Here is a 16,200-nt window from a genome sequence, read left to right as displayed (position 1 = left end):
TGAAAGAAGAAACCTGCTTTATTGACATTTGTCTGCCATTTTATAAATCAGCTGTTTACATTCGGCGCGCTTTTTTCAGGATTATCACATTAAAAAAAAAAAAAAAAAAATTGTTTGACATTGATATTTGATTGATGAATTGTTTAAAAAAATTATCAACCCAATTGTTGATAAAATTATAAATATTTATTATGGATAATACACTAGAAGATCCAGTTGAAAATTCAGGTTTGTTTAAATTAATTTTTATATTTATTGTAGCTTGTAAATTAATTGACATACAATGTAACCCCCCCAAATTTTTAGATCAACAAGTGAATGATATAAACAATGATGTAAACAATGATGTAAACAATGAAATGGAAATAGTACCTGAACCAGTTGATGCTCCAGTCACTGATGAAGAAGCACCAAGTTTAATTGAGTCACCAATTGAAGCTAGCAGCTCTGAAAATAAAATGGATGTTGATGCAGCTCCAGAAAATTCAAATGACAATAAACAACAACAACAACAAAATATTACATCTAACGTTGATGATAATGGAGATGATAATGATAATGATGATAAAGATGATGCTGATGACAATGAGGATGTTGTAACAACTAAAAAAACAAAAATGCGTTACCAAACATTAATTGACAGTGAATCAGAGGATGACAATATAAAAATAACACAACAAAGTACTCATGACAGTTCATCATCCGAAGAAAGTGACACTGAAACATCATCAATAAAACCAAAAAAAGTATATAAAAAATTTGAAGTAGATAGTGATACTGATGAAGAAGATAATACTCAAATAAATAAAGAAAATAATTTAAAGAATGACAATGAAGTACCAGTTGGCTTTAAAAATGTAAGTAATAGAAAAATAAATTAAATATCATTAAATTATTAATTGATTAATTGTGTTTACGTTTTTTTAAATTAGAAATCCAATAAAATAAGTGATCTTATTGACTCAGAATCAGAGGAAGATGAAGAAAAAAGATTGAGTAATTATCCAGTTGACGATGAGCTAGATGACAATACAAATAAAAAATTAAAAAAATCTAAAAATCAAAAGAAAAGTAATGTAAGTTATTTAACAATAAAAAATCTTGTATTGTTTTAATTTTTTTTTGTATTTGAAATAGGTAACAAAAAGAGCAGCAAAAGATGAAGCTATGAAAATGATTTACAGTGAGAGTCAACGTTTGTTGAGAGAGACTGAAATTTCATTGCCTTATCATCGTCCAAAACAACGAAGTTTAAAAGAATTTTTAAATCGTAAAAAAATGGATCCAATTCTACCAGAAGCTGGTACAATGTCAGCAAGATTAAAATTATCAGCATCAATTGTCAGTAAAATTGTTGAAGAAAAAGAAAAAGAAGCTGTTATATTTTTTAAATCTGATTCTGAAGATGATGATGATGATCATTGTGAATCAGCAACTCAACAAATAAATAATGACAAAGAAACAAGTCAAGATTTATCACAAAATAATACTGAAGTTGCTGATAAAGTTGAAGAAACTGTTGATAAAATTGAGACAAGTGGTGATAATAAAGTTGAAAAAAATTCAGGAGATAATGGAGTATCAAGAAAGCTATTTATGGATGATGATGATGGTGATGATAAGGAACCTTCAGCTTCTCAAGATACTAGTGATAAATCAGCCGACCAAGATGAGAATAAAAGCCAAGAGAAAAACCAGGAAGACAAACAAGTTTCAGATGATGATAAAAATTTAGAAAAACCAGTTGATCAAGTGTCTCTTGATGAAATTAACTTGGACGTTATTTCTACAAACGAAACAACTGAAAAAATAAAATTACCTGATGAATTATCAAGCTCAACAGATAATAAAAAAAGTCGTGATAGTCTAGCAAGTCAATGTTCAACTGATGACATATTTGCAAGTCCAATATCAACTGAAAAATCAGATACAGTTTTATCATCACTTGATGAAGCATCTAAAAAATTATCAACAACAATTGAACAGCCACAAAATTCATTTATAAAAAATCGTAAATCATCAATAGCAAAATTACCGGAATTAAAACCAAAACTTCGTGGTTCATCTGGAATGATGATTGATTTAACTGAAACAATAAAACCAAATAAAAAAGCAGTTAATAATTTAATGGATAGATATTTAACAAAACACACTGTTATACCAAAACAAGATGATAAAAAACCAAGTGTTTCAATAATAAATACTGTAATAACATCAGATGGTGTTGAAATAAAAAATGACACTGTGTCATACAGTGCAAATGATAAAGTTGAAAAAGTTGAAGATGATGATTTAAATAAACCAGGTGTTAAATTAGTTCGTTTGAAAGAAGAGTTGAGAAAACAAATGACAATTAAAAGAGCTGAAGAATGGAAACAAAAAGAAATTGAAATGAAAATGAATGAAGAAGAAGATGACGAAGAAGAAGAAGAAGAAGATGATGAAGAAAAATATAAAAAATATAATAAAGAAAAAGAAATAATAATAAATGAAGATGAAGAAGTTGTAGAACTTGAAAGTGAACCAGAAGAAAATGACATAATAATTAAAGATAAAAAACGTAAAAATCGTGAATACGATGATGATGAAGCTGAGGTTAGTGATGAGGAAGTTGAACTGAGTGATGATGAAGTAGAAGAAGAAGAAGAAGAAGAGACTGAAAAATTAGAATTAAATGATAATGATGATGATGAATCTGGCAATGATGATGACATTGATGAAACAACAGATATTAAAAAGAAAAAATTCAGCAGAATTGTTAATGTAGATGAGGATTCTGATGATGATGTTGATGATTTAACAATTGAAAAAAATAAATCACCACAAGATAATAAAATTGAAGGTAAAAAAAGCGATAATAACTTGATTGATTGTGAGGATGATTATCCAGCTCCATATCAAATACCAACAGATGCAACACAGCCAAATTCCGTACCATTTGAATCACCATTACGTTCATTAAATTTATCATCACAATTACCAATTTCATCACCAGCAAGTACACCCCTAACACCGTCAATTATAAATTCATCACCAGCAACACAAACACAAAAATTAAGTGTAAATTCAATATTAGAATCACCAAAAAATATAAGTGCTGAATATTATCGTATATTTGGTACACAAAGTAATGATAAAAAAAAATTATTTGATAATGCCAGAAGCCAAGTTACTGATGATGATTTACTGGCATTATGTTCTGGTAAATTTACAAATTCAAGTACTCAAAATAAGCCAGATTTAAATGGATTAGTTGGTACTCAATTATCAAAAGAAGCAACTGAAAGTCAATTATTAAATCTTTGTTCTGGTGAATTTACATCATTAACAAATAATAAAGTATTAACAAATAATCATATTGATGATACATCACAAGATATATGTTTAACTCTTGATGAATCATCACAGCCAGAAATTGAAAATTTAAATTGTACAAATAGCCAGATAAATACACAAAGTTTATCATTAAAAATAGACAATAATGCATCATCAGTTGTTGAAGAAAAAAACTCACCAATTGATTGGAGAAAATTTTCAGTTGTTTCATCAGAAGATGAAGATGATAATGTTGAATTGACAGTAAATAAAACAAAAGCTTTAAAGAAGAAAAAAGTACTTGTTTTATCTGATGATGAAGATGATGAAGATGGTAAAGAGGCTGAAGAAGAAGATGAAGAAGAAGATGAAGTAGAAGAAGAAGAACAAATAGTTGAAAGTGATGATGAAAAATATATTGATTATGATTCCGATGAAAATGAAATAATAATATCAAAAAAAGATATAAATAAAGTAGCAAAAAAATATGTTGATGCTGAAGCTGAATTGAGCGACAGTGATTGGGACTCAGCAGATGAAGATGAAAAAGATTTAGATAAAATGGAAGTTGAAATTGGTGATAATGAAGTAATTGATGAGGATCAAATGAGAAAACAAATTGGTAAAATACATGCAAGACAACAATTGGATGATGATCAGCGTAGAGTTACAATGTTAAAAGAAATGTTTTTTGATGATGGTGATTTGCATGAGGATGGAGCTGGTCGTGAGAGAAAATTTAAATGGAAAAATATTGATAATATTGGTATGGATAATGTACTTGATAAAAAAAATAATGATGATGATGATAATCAAGATGACATTGATGATGGAGTTAATGAAATTGAATGGCGTAAACTTCGAATGGAACGTGAAAAATTTTTGCAGGAAAATAAAAAAATTATTGAAGATGATGATGTTGATTTGATGAAAGGAAAAATATTAAAATTAGGAATGAGAATGATAAGAAAAGATAATAATACTGCTTGTGCAATTGATGATGATGATGATGATGGATCAAATAATGTCGTTCGTAATAATTTAGTTGAATTAAAAAAAAGTTGTTCTGTTAAAATACCTGGTATTTTAAATGTAAGTTATATTTATTATATTTTTATGATTATCATATTGATTTTATATTAATTTCGTTTGTTTATAATTTTTGCTTTAATTACAGAAAGCTAAAGGAAGTTTTTTAAAACGTGGAGATCAAGAATTAGCACGACTTGCAACTGTGATAAAACCAACAGATTCTGGCTTTGTAAGGGGAAATAATAAAAATTTTATATTCAGTCATATTAGTCCATCTGTTGCTGGAGCTAATAAAAATAATAAAGATGAAGATGACAATAGTGACATTGAAGAAACTTCATCCAAACTAAATACGGTAATTAATTACTTAAAAAAAAAGTTTTTTATTTTTTTTTTTCAATTTTTAATTAATTTTTAGATACGTAAACGAAAATCAACAAGTGGAATGACACCAACAACATCAAAAAAACTCAAAATCGATACAAATAATTTATCAAAAAAGAAAATATTTTAAATTTAAATGAAAAAAAAAATTTTAACATTGAAGCAAAAAAATTATCATCAATTTTAATGTGAGTTATTTTTTTTTTTAATTTTTTATTTTAAATAAATTAATTTATGTAATTATAAAATAATTATTGTAATATTAAGATAGAATTTACATTATTTTATACAAAACAATTGAATAAATAATTTTTTGATATAAATTTATTGAAAAATATTGATAATAATTGACGAGTTGAATTTTAGCTGAATAATTTAACAGATATATGTCAGTTGAAACACAATGATATTTGATTATAAAATATGAAATATTTTGATAATACATAAAAAAAATAAAACGAGTAGCTTTGCGTCTGTTTATTGTAATTCAATCCATTAATGCACATCCTGGCCTAGGGCTTTGGATAGGTATAATAATGTAGCAAGGGTAGAAAATAACAGTTCGCGTTCTTCCCCGTTCAAATGATTGTTCAAACACATTGACTTTATAACACTGTTAAACATAAAAGAAAAAAAGGTATTTATACAATGTGAAACATTGTTTTTATACATCATTCTATTATGTTTTTATTCATCTGTAAAATTGGCTTTACCACGTTAATCTAATCTAATTTTTACCTCTTTTTTTTTGTAATACTTCTGGTTTTTTCTGCTTCTTTGATTTTTGTTTAAAATTTATTACATTATCTATAGACATAAAAAAAAGAGTAGAAACATATAATAATAGAATTAAAAGGGAAAAAAAAAATGTAAAAAAAATAGCTTATTTAAATCGTTTTCAATTTCTTCTTTTTTATTTTAAAATTAAAATTATTATTTTTAAATTGCATCTAAATTACAGGTAATTATCACTCAATTAAAACACAAAAAAAAATAAAATAATAATAGTAATTATTACTATTAGAAACAAGGATTGAAAAAAAAAAAAAAAATTGAAAATTTTAGTTGTTTTTTGTGTTTTTTTTTTGTTCATTTGTATTTAGGTCCAGATGAGTAACGAAATTGATAAAATAAAAAAAGAAGAATGTTACTAGCTTTGTGGTAAATTTTCTATATTTTTTTATTTTATTTTATTTATATTTATTTATTATTATTTTTTGTTTTAGTTAAGCGGCTTATGCCATCACGTCATTCAGCCTAGATAGAATCTCTCTCGTGTGGGTTGTACCAATAACATTCATCTCAGTCTTGCCAAGTACACTGAGTTTCGTAAATCAGTCAGGGACACATTAAAATCACATAAAATATTCAACAATCCGAAGCCATCAGCCCCAGAGCTATGCCATTTTGTCTGCTATATGTTATATTCATATTTTAGAGCTTACCTATAGCCCTAGGTTTGTGCACTTTCCAGTTTCATTTTTTTTTTTTTTTTTTTCATTTTATTTTTTTTATATACCTTGGTCGTCCACTTGCTTCTTTTCTATCCTTCAATCTTCATGAATTTTTTTTTTTTTATTTCTTTTTCAATATATATATACAATTTTTTTTTTTATCAAACTGAAATTCACAGAAATAAATATTACCTGTATTTATTCCCCTTATGTTATTTTTTATTTCATACGACAATTTTTTTTTTTTTTTTTTATATAAAATTACAAGTAAAAATATTTTTCTTTTCAATTTATAGAATATAAAATATGATTTTTATTTTTATATTTCATGTATATAAATTTATTTTATTGATTTATTTATTTTATTTTTTATTTTTACTATTATTTATATATAAATTGTAATTTTATAATTATAATTTAAGAGTAATTGTCATCTTGAAGAAAAGAGAAAAATAATTCAGTTGCTCTTGTCCAATTAGGTGATTGTTTGGTCTCTGATGTGTCCCCTTGAGGATACAGATTAACTTCCAAATCACGCTGAGAATCCACAAGACTAACTGTCCCCCCATCATCCCCATTCCCATCCCCATAATCATCACCATCATCATCATCATCATCGTCGTCGTCGTCGTTAAGGATAAGTGTCTTTCTATTAAATTCATTTCATCAAAATATTTATACCCAATACTGCAATTGCATTTAAAAAAAAACCACCACCACCACCAGTTTTACCCCCTTTTAATTCTCATTATTTATAAACAATAATCCTCAAAATATTTACCACTAAAAGCCATATAAATAATGAATTATATTTACGTTGAAATATGTAAAATCCTAGTATTGAAATTTAACTAATAATTTATCAACAAAAATAATTTATATGCATTATGTATTTTAAAAAAAAAAATAATGAAAAATAAGCTCTAAAATTATTTACAAATTTCGAAACAATGTACAAATGTAAAATCCTTTATACTCTAGATATTTCATCAGCTTCAGGTAAATTTTTCATCACCAAAAGCATCGCTATATAAAATAATAACAAAAAATATTAATAATTTAAAATGCGCGTACTGTATAATATAAATTGTGTACTGGAGTTGGTGGTTGATATGATTGTGGAGGTGGTACAACCAATGGTGTTGGATCAATTGGAGGGAAAAATCAAAAGGCGTGGCTTGATAGTATACGTGACCAAACTGAAGCTTCAAAGCTTCATACGGCATTTGGCCACCGCCGAGAACAATATTTAAAAATTCATATCGAAAAAACTGACTTAACAATTGTTAACTTATCAATCGTGATAGTGGTACACATAGAAATATTTTTTTTTCAAATAAAAAAATCCAACGAGAAGCAATAAAAAGATCTAAAAAATTGTTGTTATAAATATCTATAGATAATATTAATCGGGATGTTGCATAGTGCATTACCAAGAGCATTTTTAGCACCACCAGGACTTTGTTACCTAGGTGGTTATTATGGAGAAACAATAAATCCATATAGTTCAGTTGCAAGATACATACCATTGGATAGCAATGTTTATAATAATATACAACATAGTCATCACAGTGAATTATCACATATTGAATTAATAAGACCACCAAGTCCATGTCCATTAGATTTATCATTAAAACAACCAGAATTATCTGAATCATCATCAAGTCCAAAGCCACTTGATGTTGAAACAATTGAAGTTGATGATGATAATGATATATCAATTAATAAAAAATATAATAATGCTGATTGGAATTGTCAAGTGGTTGGTATTGATGGTCATCATACACCACCACCTTCACTTTCATCTTTACCACCACAACAACAACCATTGTCATTGTCATCTCTATCATCAGCAGCATCATCATCATCATCATCAACAGGATCAAGATCTTTTGTCTATGATGATTTATATAATCAAGATGTTTCAACAAAAAATATTAATGCTATTTCTTATACAAGTGAAACAACAATTCAAGAATTCAACAATTCAAGTCCATTATCTACTCAAAAATTATTACCATCATCATCACCACCGTTATCATCGCCTAGTAGCATTAGAGCAATACAAAATTATGAACAACAATTATTATTAACACCACAACATCATTTACAAGGTGCACCAATGACACCACCAAGTACACCATCACCACCACAATGTCACAGACGTCGTCAACGTTCAGATGATGATGATGATTGTGATACAACACCAATAAATACAACAACAACAACAATAACAACAACACCAAAAACATCATCAAATGATAATAATAAAATAACAAGACCAAAAAAAAAACATGCTAGAAGATTAAAATTTGATGAAGATACAAGTAGTCCAGTATCTGGTACAGTTATACTTGGTCCAGATGAAGCTGTTGTTACTGGTGATATTGATCCAGCATTTAATATTGTTGAAGTTACTGATGAAGCACGTGCTGAATTAGCTAAAATTGAAAATCGTCTTGGTCCATATCAATGTAAATTATGTCGTCAATTACATGATGATGCATTTCAATTGGCACAACATAGATGTTCAAGAATAGCACATGTTGAATATCGTTGTCCTGAATGTGATAAACGTTTTTCTTGTCCAGCAAATTTAGCATCACACAGAAGATGGCATAAACCAAGAATACCAAGTGTTAATAGTATTAACAATCCTGATAATTTACCATCAACTTCATCACCAACAACAACAGCAACAACACTTGATATACCATGTACAAAATGTGATGCTAAATTTACAAGACAAGCTGCACTTAAAAAACACATGGCAAATCAACATTCAGAATTAATTAATAATAATACAGCAATTATTAATAGCAACAATTTTATTGATACATCGAATGATAGTATGACAATGGCTAAACCAATTGGTGATGGTTTACAGCCACTTTGGATGACGCCTCATTCAGCTGAATTAGCCTGACATCAGTATCCAGCAAGACCATTGCCAAGAAAACCTGGTATCTACTGGAGATTTGGACTTGATCTCATGTAATTATTATTTTTTTAAAAACAAATTAATTTTTAAATCAATATTTATTTATTTTTAATAAATAAAAGTATTTTTTTTATTTGAAAAAATTAATTCTAAAATGTAGATTTTATTGGTTTTTTAAATTTTTTTTTTTCAAATAATATTTACGGGTTTTTTATATATTTTTTTTAAATTCAAATTTAATTGTAGGGGTTAGAGAATTATATTGTGTGCGCGGGACGTGTATATTTTTAATTGTAGGGTCAAGGTTCTAGTCATTTATAATTTTAATTAATTAATTAATTTATTGATGATATTGATAATGCGATGCCAAATATATTTATATATTTTTTTTTGGTGAAAATTGAATAATTAATTTTGAAAATAATAATAATTTATTGTATAATTAATTAGGCTTAGAAATTTTTTTTTTTATTATTATATTTTTCTAATTATCAATCTGAATTTTACTGTTAATTTTTTTTGATTGAAAAAAAATTAATGGTTGGTCAGACGTACAGCTGAGACATCAAAGATTTTAATATTTAATTATTTTATAAGTGTGTAATTTAGGCTGTTAGTGTATTTAAAATAAATGTAGAAAAATCAAAGTAAAAATGTAGAATTGAAATATATATTAATAAATATATTCAGTGTAATTTTTAGACAGGTTTGTTTAATTATAATTTATAAACAATTAGAAATCGAAATAGTAACTTGAAATTGGTTTTTAAAATTAAGAGGAAATATTAAAGTCACAAAAAAGTCATATAGAAAAAAAAACATCTAGTCGTTAAATAATTTATTGAAATTTCATATAAACAATGAGATAAAAATATTAACAATATATTTTTATTAATATTATTAATTAACTTTTACTTTAAGTGTGTGAAATTTTTATTTCAAATTTCAATTTTTTTTTTTTTTTAACATTTTTTTCAAATCATTTCAACGGATTGTTCTGTTGAAATGATTAGAGTATCTTCTAGTCCAAAGAACGTATATTTAAAAAAAAAAAAAAAACAATTATAATTATATAAATTAATAATTATTAATTAATTATTTTTAATTTATAAATAAAGTTTAAAAAGATAAATATTCTAGTCAAAAATACTTATATGAATCTGTTTAGAAATTAGATTACAAATTAAATATAAAAAAAAAATATGAAATACTAAATGTATTTAAATTGTTTAATCATAAATTGGGTAAATTAGTAATTAAGTAATTACGGAATAATTGCAATGTTAATAATAATTTAAACAAATTTTAAAAAATTAAAAAAATTAAAATTTAAAAAAACGGCTGTAAACGTAAAATGTTATTAATGTTAAATAATGGATAAATAAATTCCATTTGTAGTAATTTAATAATTCATTAGTCTATATCATAAATAAATATATCATAAATAATAATTAATTAATAATTTAAAATTATATAAATAACAACAAAAAAAAAAAAATAATACGAGCTTGAAAAAAAAAAAATTCTTTAAATTGTAAAAATCGAAATTCAAATGCGATGTATAAATGTATAAATTAATTGAATAAAAATTTTTTTTTTTTTATTATTTAAAATTAATGTTTAGATTATAATTATAAAATTTATCTGTATATCTGTATATATAAACATAAATAATATAAATTTAATAAAAATAAAAATTCATCGTGACATAAAGAAAATAATTTTTTAAAAATAATTTAATCTACCTTAATTTTCAGATAAAAAAAAATTAAATATAAAAAAAAAAAATTTGTCTTTTGTTATTTGAACTTGTATAGAGATTGGTTTTTATCTGGGTATTGTGATATTCTTATGGTTCAATATTACATCGACAACGTGTTGCTAAAATCTATGGTAGAAAAAAAATCACAAAAGACGGATTTGGCTAGTAATCTCAATTTTTCTATTGTCATATAGGATAAAAATAAAATAGTATTTTGATTGAAAAAAAAAAAATAATTTAATATTATTTTAGTGACATTAATGCTTGCACTAAAATATAAAAGTTTAAAAAATAATAACTCATTGTAATTTAAATTTCTACTTGAAAATGATCAAAGAAATTTGTGGTTTTTTTTTGTGCTTGCTTTTAAAATTTTTCGATGTTTGATTTAAATTATTATTAAATAAAAAGAATAAGAAATTTAGTTTTTTTATTTAAAAAAAAAAAGAAATGCATTTGTTCGTAGAAAATAGAAAAAAAAATTACTTTGATATATAATATCAGCAATTTTTTACAAGTCCAAACATCAATGCTTTTACAAAGGTTTTGAGAATCTACTTAGTTCCCGAGGGTTTTATGTTCATGTCCTTTGGGATTTACTGAAACTCAACTATATCGTACAGAGTGACGCCACTACAAGAAGCAATTTTTCAATTTTCTATGACTTTGTCATTTTCGCCTTTGCGATTTACTGACAAAATGGTATTTTAGTTTTTTAGTGGAGTGTGATTGAGAAATATAAAATATAATAAAACCTGAAAGCAAATATTTTTTTCATTTATTTTTTTTTTTTTAAACTACTTGATGACATTTTTCAATCTTAAAAAATCTTTAAAATTATTTTTAACTCTAAATTTTAGATATGATAATCAAATTTAAATATAATGGAAGATTTATTCATAAAAAAAAAAAAAAAATATCAAATTTATATTCAATGTTTTGCGAGTGACCTGGTTTTTAAATTGAAAAATATGGAAAAATAATGATTGATTTGTTTTTTATTATTTTTTGATTGTTAAAAAAGACAATGATAAAATTTTCATATGAAAAAAAATTTATTTAATAATTACCATTTATCAACAAATAAATAAATATAAATTTTTAAATTAAAAAATTTATTTCATTCTTTCATTCGAAAAAAAAAGATAAACTGTACATAGCATTTTACAACATAAAAATATTTAAATATAATTTTTAAATTATTTTTTTAGATAATTATACTATACCAGTTTTTTATTTAATTTTATTTCGAAATATTTCGAAAAACCGATTTCGAAATTAATTTTACGAAATCGTTATTGGCACCGATACGGGGAAATTTACGGGAAATACGGAGACATTTACGGGTTTCACACACAATGTAATCAGTCCTACACACACAATGGTAGCTATATTTACCGTAAATTTTTCCGTAACCTGTATAAATGTCCCCGTAAATTCCCCCGTATTCGGTGCCATTAGCGTTACCGCATTTTTTTTCCTTTCATTCCTTCGATATTAAAAAAAATAATAAAAATCAATCTAAAAATTTCAAAAGAAATTTTAATAATGAAATAATTAATTTTACTTATTCAATTTTTAAATTAAATCCCATCAAAAAAACAAAATTCAATTTTCCAAAAAGAAATAAAACAGTAAATATTTTTTCGATAAAAAAAAATAAATAACCAATCAATAATAATGATAAAAATTAATTTCCATAAATCCAGATAAATAAGCATAAAAACGTATAATTATTTCGAGTATCAACCCCAAAAACAACATCAAAAAAAAAATAAATAACTTACCAGTAGTTTTGATACAAATCCACTGAAAGTCTGAAACATCATCCCCCATTTACTCAACCGAGAATTATGATTATTGTACCACATCTTAGTCTAATACACTGTAATATTATTTGTATCAAAAATCTTGATTGATTATTTAATACCATCTGAATAAACATCATTGATCCCTCCTAAAGTCCTAACTTTATTGTTTGATTTTATCAAAATTTATTTGTTGATATTTATATCAATAAAACCTTGTTTATTTAATTTATAAAAAAATATTATTATTATTTTTTTATAACACAAAATAAAAGCTTTAAAATGATGGAAAATATTTATATTTTAAAAAGTTTCGTTTGAAGAGATTGACAAATATTTAATGTTTTTATTTTGCTGCTAATGTATAAACTACTTGTGTGATTTTTATCTGACCAAAAAAAATTTTTTTCTCATTGAATGTCTGACCATTTATGATGACAAACATCTTGAAGATAATAAACTGTTGAAGGATTTCAAAAAAAAGCACGTACTATTTACATCAAATGGTATATTTAGAAGATAAAAAAATATATTTATCTTTTTGAATCCTTTATTTCAAGTAAAATGTATTTTTATAAATTGTTGTTTGTTTTTACAATCTCTGGTATTTTGTATCGTAAAAATACAATTAATCATAAATATGCTGGTCATGTATCACCACTGGAATTTAACCAATGACATCAAGATATTGTCCCCCTAGTTAATGGAAAAATGCCACATGAGGGTGTTAAAATATCACAACCAAACCCTCATATACATTTTTTTTTTTTCCATCATATTTTCATGTGTTTTATTTTATTTTTTTTCTTCAACAATAACAGCTCAATTTCATATCAAAATTATTTTTTAATAATCTATCTATTAATTTATTTAATTGACAAAATAAAACTGTATTTTTTTTTAGAATTTAACAATAATTTAACGATAAATATTTCAATTTTAAAATGAATAAATTTTTAATATTAAAATTCATTTAATCAATGAATAAATTTGATGGAAAAAAATTATTTTTTTGGCTTCTTTTTTAGGTTTAATGTAAAATCAAGTATGAAAAAAATTTTAAATTAAATCAATACAAGTGTAATTATCACCTCTCAGTGTATATGAAGTGAAAAAAAAAAAATAATAATCAAAAAGGAAAAAGAAAAATCTAAAAATGATAATAAAAATAATAATAAATGTATTTCAATTCGCAGGCGCATTCATAAAGAGATCATCCATAGAAAAGTATCTTAACGGGTATATATAAAATACTGTACATCTGGTTGGTCCACGGTATCTAATTCCCAGCGTTCTTTGATATCACGACTCTTTCTTTATAAGGATTATCGACAAAGAGAGGAATAAATATCGAAAGTAATCTTTACTCAAAACGTGTCCTTACATATCTGGGGTAACAAAAAAAAATAATAACAAAAATTTATCATTTTTACCATTAACCCATCATCAATGTATGAAAAATATAAATTAAATATATATTTAATGATAAAATAAATTTTCATTATGTAATTTTAATTAATAATCTCAAAATTAAAAAAAAAAAAAAGCTTTTTTCGATTTTTTTCTTGAAAAAAATTTATAAATGGTTTTTATTTTTTTTAACAATAAATAATGATTTTTTTTTTATGAAATTTTTTTTTAGAGTAGATGAAATTTATTTCTATTCACCAGATTTTTTTTATAAATATTGATCAGTTAGTTTTTGTAGAAAAAAATTTTTAAATTTCAGCAAATTTTAAAAAAAAGCTTTTTTTTATTTTTTTCCTGAAAAAAATTTATTAATGGGCTTTAATTTTTTTAGCAATAAATAATGATTTTTTTTTTATGAAATTTTTTTTCAAATAAGATGAGATTCATCTTTATTTGCCTGATTTTTTTTATAAATATTGACTCGCATGTTTTTGTAGAAAAAATTTTTACATTTTAGAAAATTTACAAAAAAATTTTACTCAAATTTTTCGCTATATTTTTATGCTGAAGTGAAAATTACATATAAAAATTTGAAAATATCAAACAAACATTTGCCAAAATTTTGTTTAAACATTTAAAAACCCAAAAATATTATTATATAATTTTCAATATTATTTTATTATATTTTATTTTCGGTAAATCAATGATACTGTCAGTCAACAAAAACATCCCCTTTTATCAAGAAAAAAAAAAATATATCTTTATACAACCGGAAATAAAGCTCTATAAAATGACAAAGAATATATATTATTTATTTTTTTAATGATACATAAAATAAAAAAAAAAAATGTATTTTTTACGATTCAAGAAAAAGGATTGGGTCAGTTATATCTTCAGGATACACGTTTAAACAAACAGACCATTTTGAATTTCCGCTCGGTTGACCATTGGACATGACTGTCTTTCCTCTTGTCTCTTCAAAGGAAACCACAGTGCGAAATGTTTGTAGTATGAACCCTTCTAACGATGTGGTTATATTTTTTACATATTCTTTCTTTCAAACAACTTTGTTAATATTAATTTTTTCTATTTAACATATTCATTATTAATAAACGAAAATAATCATGTGTTTTTTAAATGACACCTTGCATTTTAATTAATTATCACAGCTGATTAATATTTGTTGATAAAGTTTCATCGTCTTCTTCATTTGACCACTCGGTATCTGTTTCACTTGAAAAAATATTTACAACATTTTTATTCTCATCCTGTGATGCTGACAATGATGTTGATGATCTTTTCAACTTTTTAAATTTTGATCTAGCTTTATTTTCAAACATCACTAGATCATCAGTTATTTTCTGAATTAACAATTCAATTTCTTTCGTTGATAAATCATCTGAATTTAATTTTTTTTCATTCATTTTTAATTCATCTTCATTATTTTTCAGCTCATCGTCTTCTTGGCTTTTTATATCTTCCAAAATTCCGGAATCTTTGTCATCTTTAATTAATATCTCTACATTTTTTTTTATAAATTTTAATTTACCAGACATTTTTTGTTTCTTTGAAGATTTAAATTTTCTTTTATTCAATTTAATATGTTTTTTAGTATTTTTATTATTGCTCGTTTGAATGATACACTCAATTTTATTATTTACCAATTCATCTTGATTTTGATAATAATTTTGAATATTTAATTTTCTATGCTCATGCAAAAATTGCATAACACGAATACATCTAATTTGTAAAATTTCTAAATCATTTTTCAGCTTTGGTAATTGTTTATAAATATTATAATATTTTTTTTTCCTACAAAATTTACATAATTTAATGCTGTTTAATTTTTTACTAATATCATATTTTTTATAATGCGAATTATTTAAATTTTTTGTATTTATTTTTATTAATTTTGTTGAATCAATTGTATTTTTTACATTTTTTTTTATTATATTCGATGATTCACTAGTTTGTAGATAAAAATTTTTTAAATTTTTTACTATATAATCGGAGTAACATTTTTTTAATATTAATATTTTTGATGATATGTTTTTTGTAAATTTTTCATTTGATAAATTTTTAATGACATTTTTA

At 24.2% G+C, this 16,200-nt stretch overlaps 2 protein-coding genes across 2 annotated transcripts; both read left to right on the top strand.

Moving 5' to 3' along the window:
* Positions 1-112: 112 nt before the first annotated feature.
* LOC122855821 (claspin-like) lies at positions 113-4,875 on the top strand. The gene is made up of 6 exons (XM_044157469.1): positions 113-228; positions 307-857; positions 933-1,076; positions 1,138-4,407; positions 4,493-4,702; positions 4,766-4,875. The coding sequence occupies exons 1-6, from the start codon at positions 192-194 to the stop codon at positions 4,859-4,861; spliced, it is 4,308 nt and encodes a 1,435-aa protein (XP_044013404.1). The 5' UTR covers positions 113-191; the 3' UTR covers positions 4,862-4,875.
* A 2,542-nt stretch (positions 4,876-7,417) lies between these two features.
* LOC122855825 lies at positions 7,418-9,262 on the top strand. The gene has a single exon (XM_044157478.1). The coding sequence runs from the start codon at positions 7,600-7,602 to the stop codon at positions 9,109-9,111; it is 1,512 nt and encodes a 503-aa protein (XP_044013413.1). The 5' UTR covers positions 7,418-7,599; the 3' UTR covers positions 9,112-9,262.
* Positions 9,263-16,200: the final 6,938 nt, after the last annotated feature.

The sequence above is a fragment of the Aphidius gifuensis genome, linkage group LG4 (genome assembly GCF_014905175.1).
Source record: "Aphidius gifuensis isolate YNYX2018 linkage group LG4, ASM1490517v1, whole genome shotgun sequence".
NCBI classification, from domain to species: domain Eukaryota; kingdom Metazoa; phylum Arthropoda; class Insecta; order Hymenoptera; family Braconidae; genus Aphidius; species Aphidius gifuensis.
Note: the sequence above shows the minus strand (reverse complement) of the source record. Positions and strands in the feature narration are given on the sequence as shown.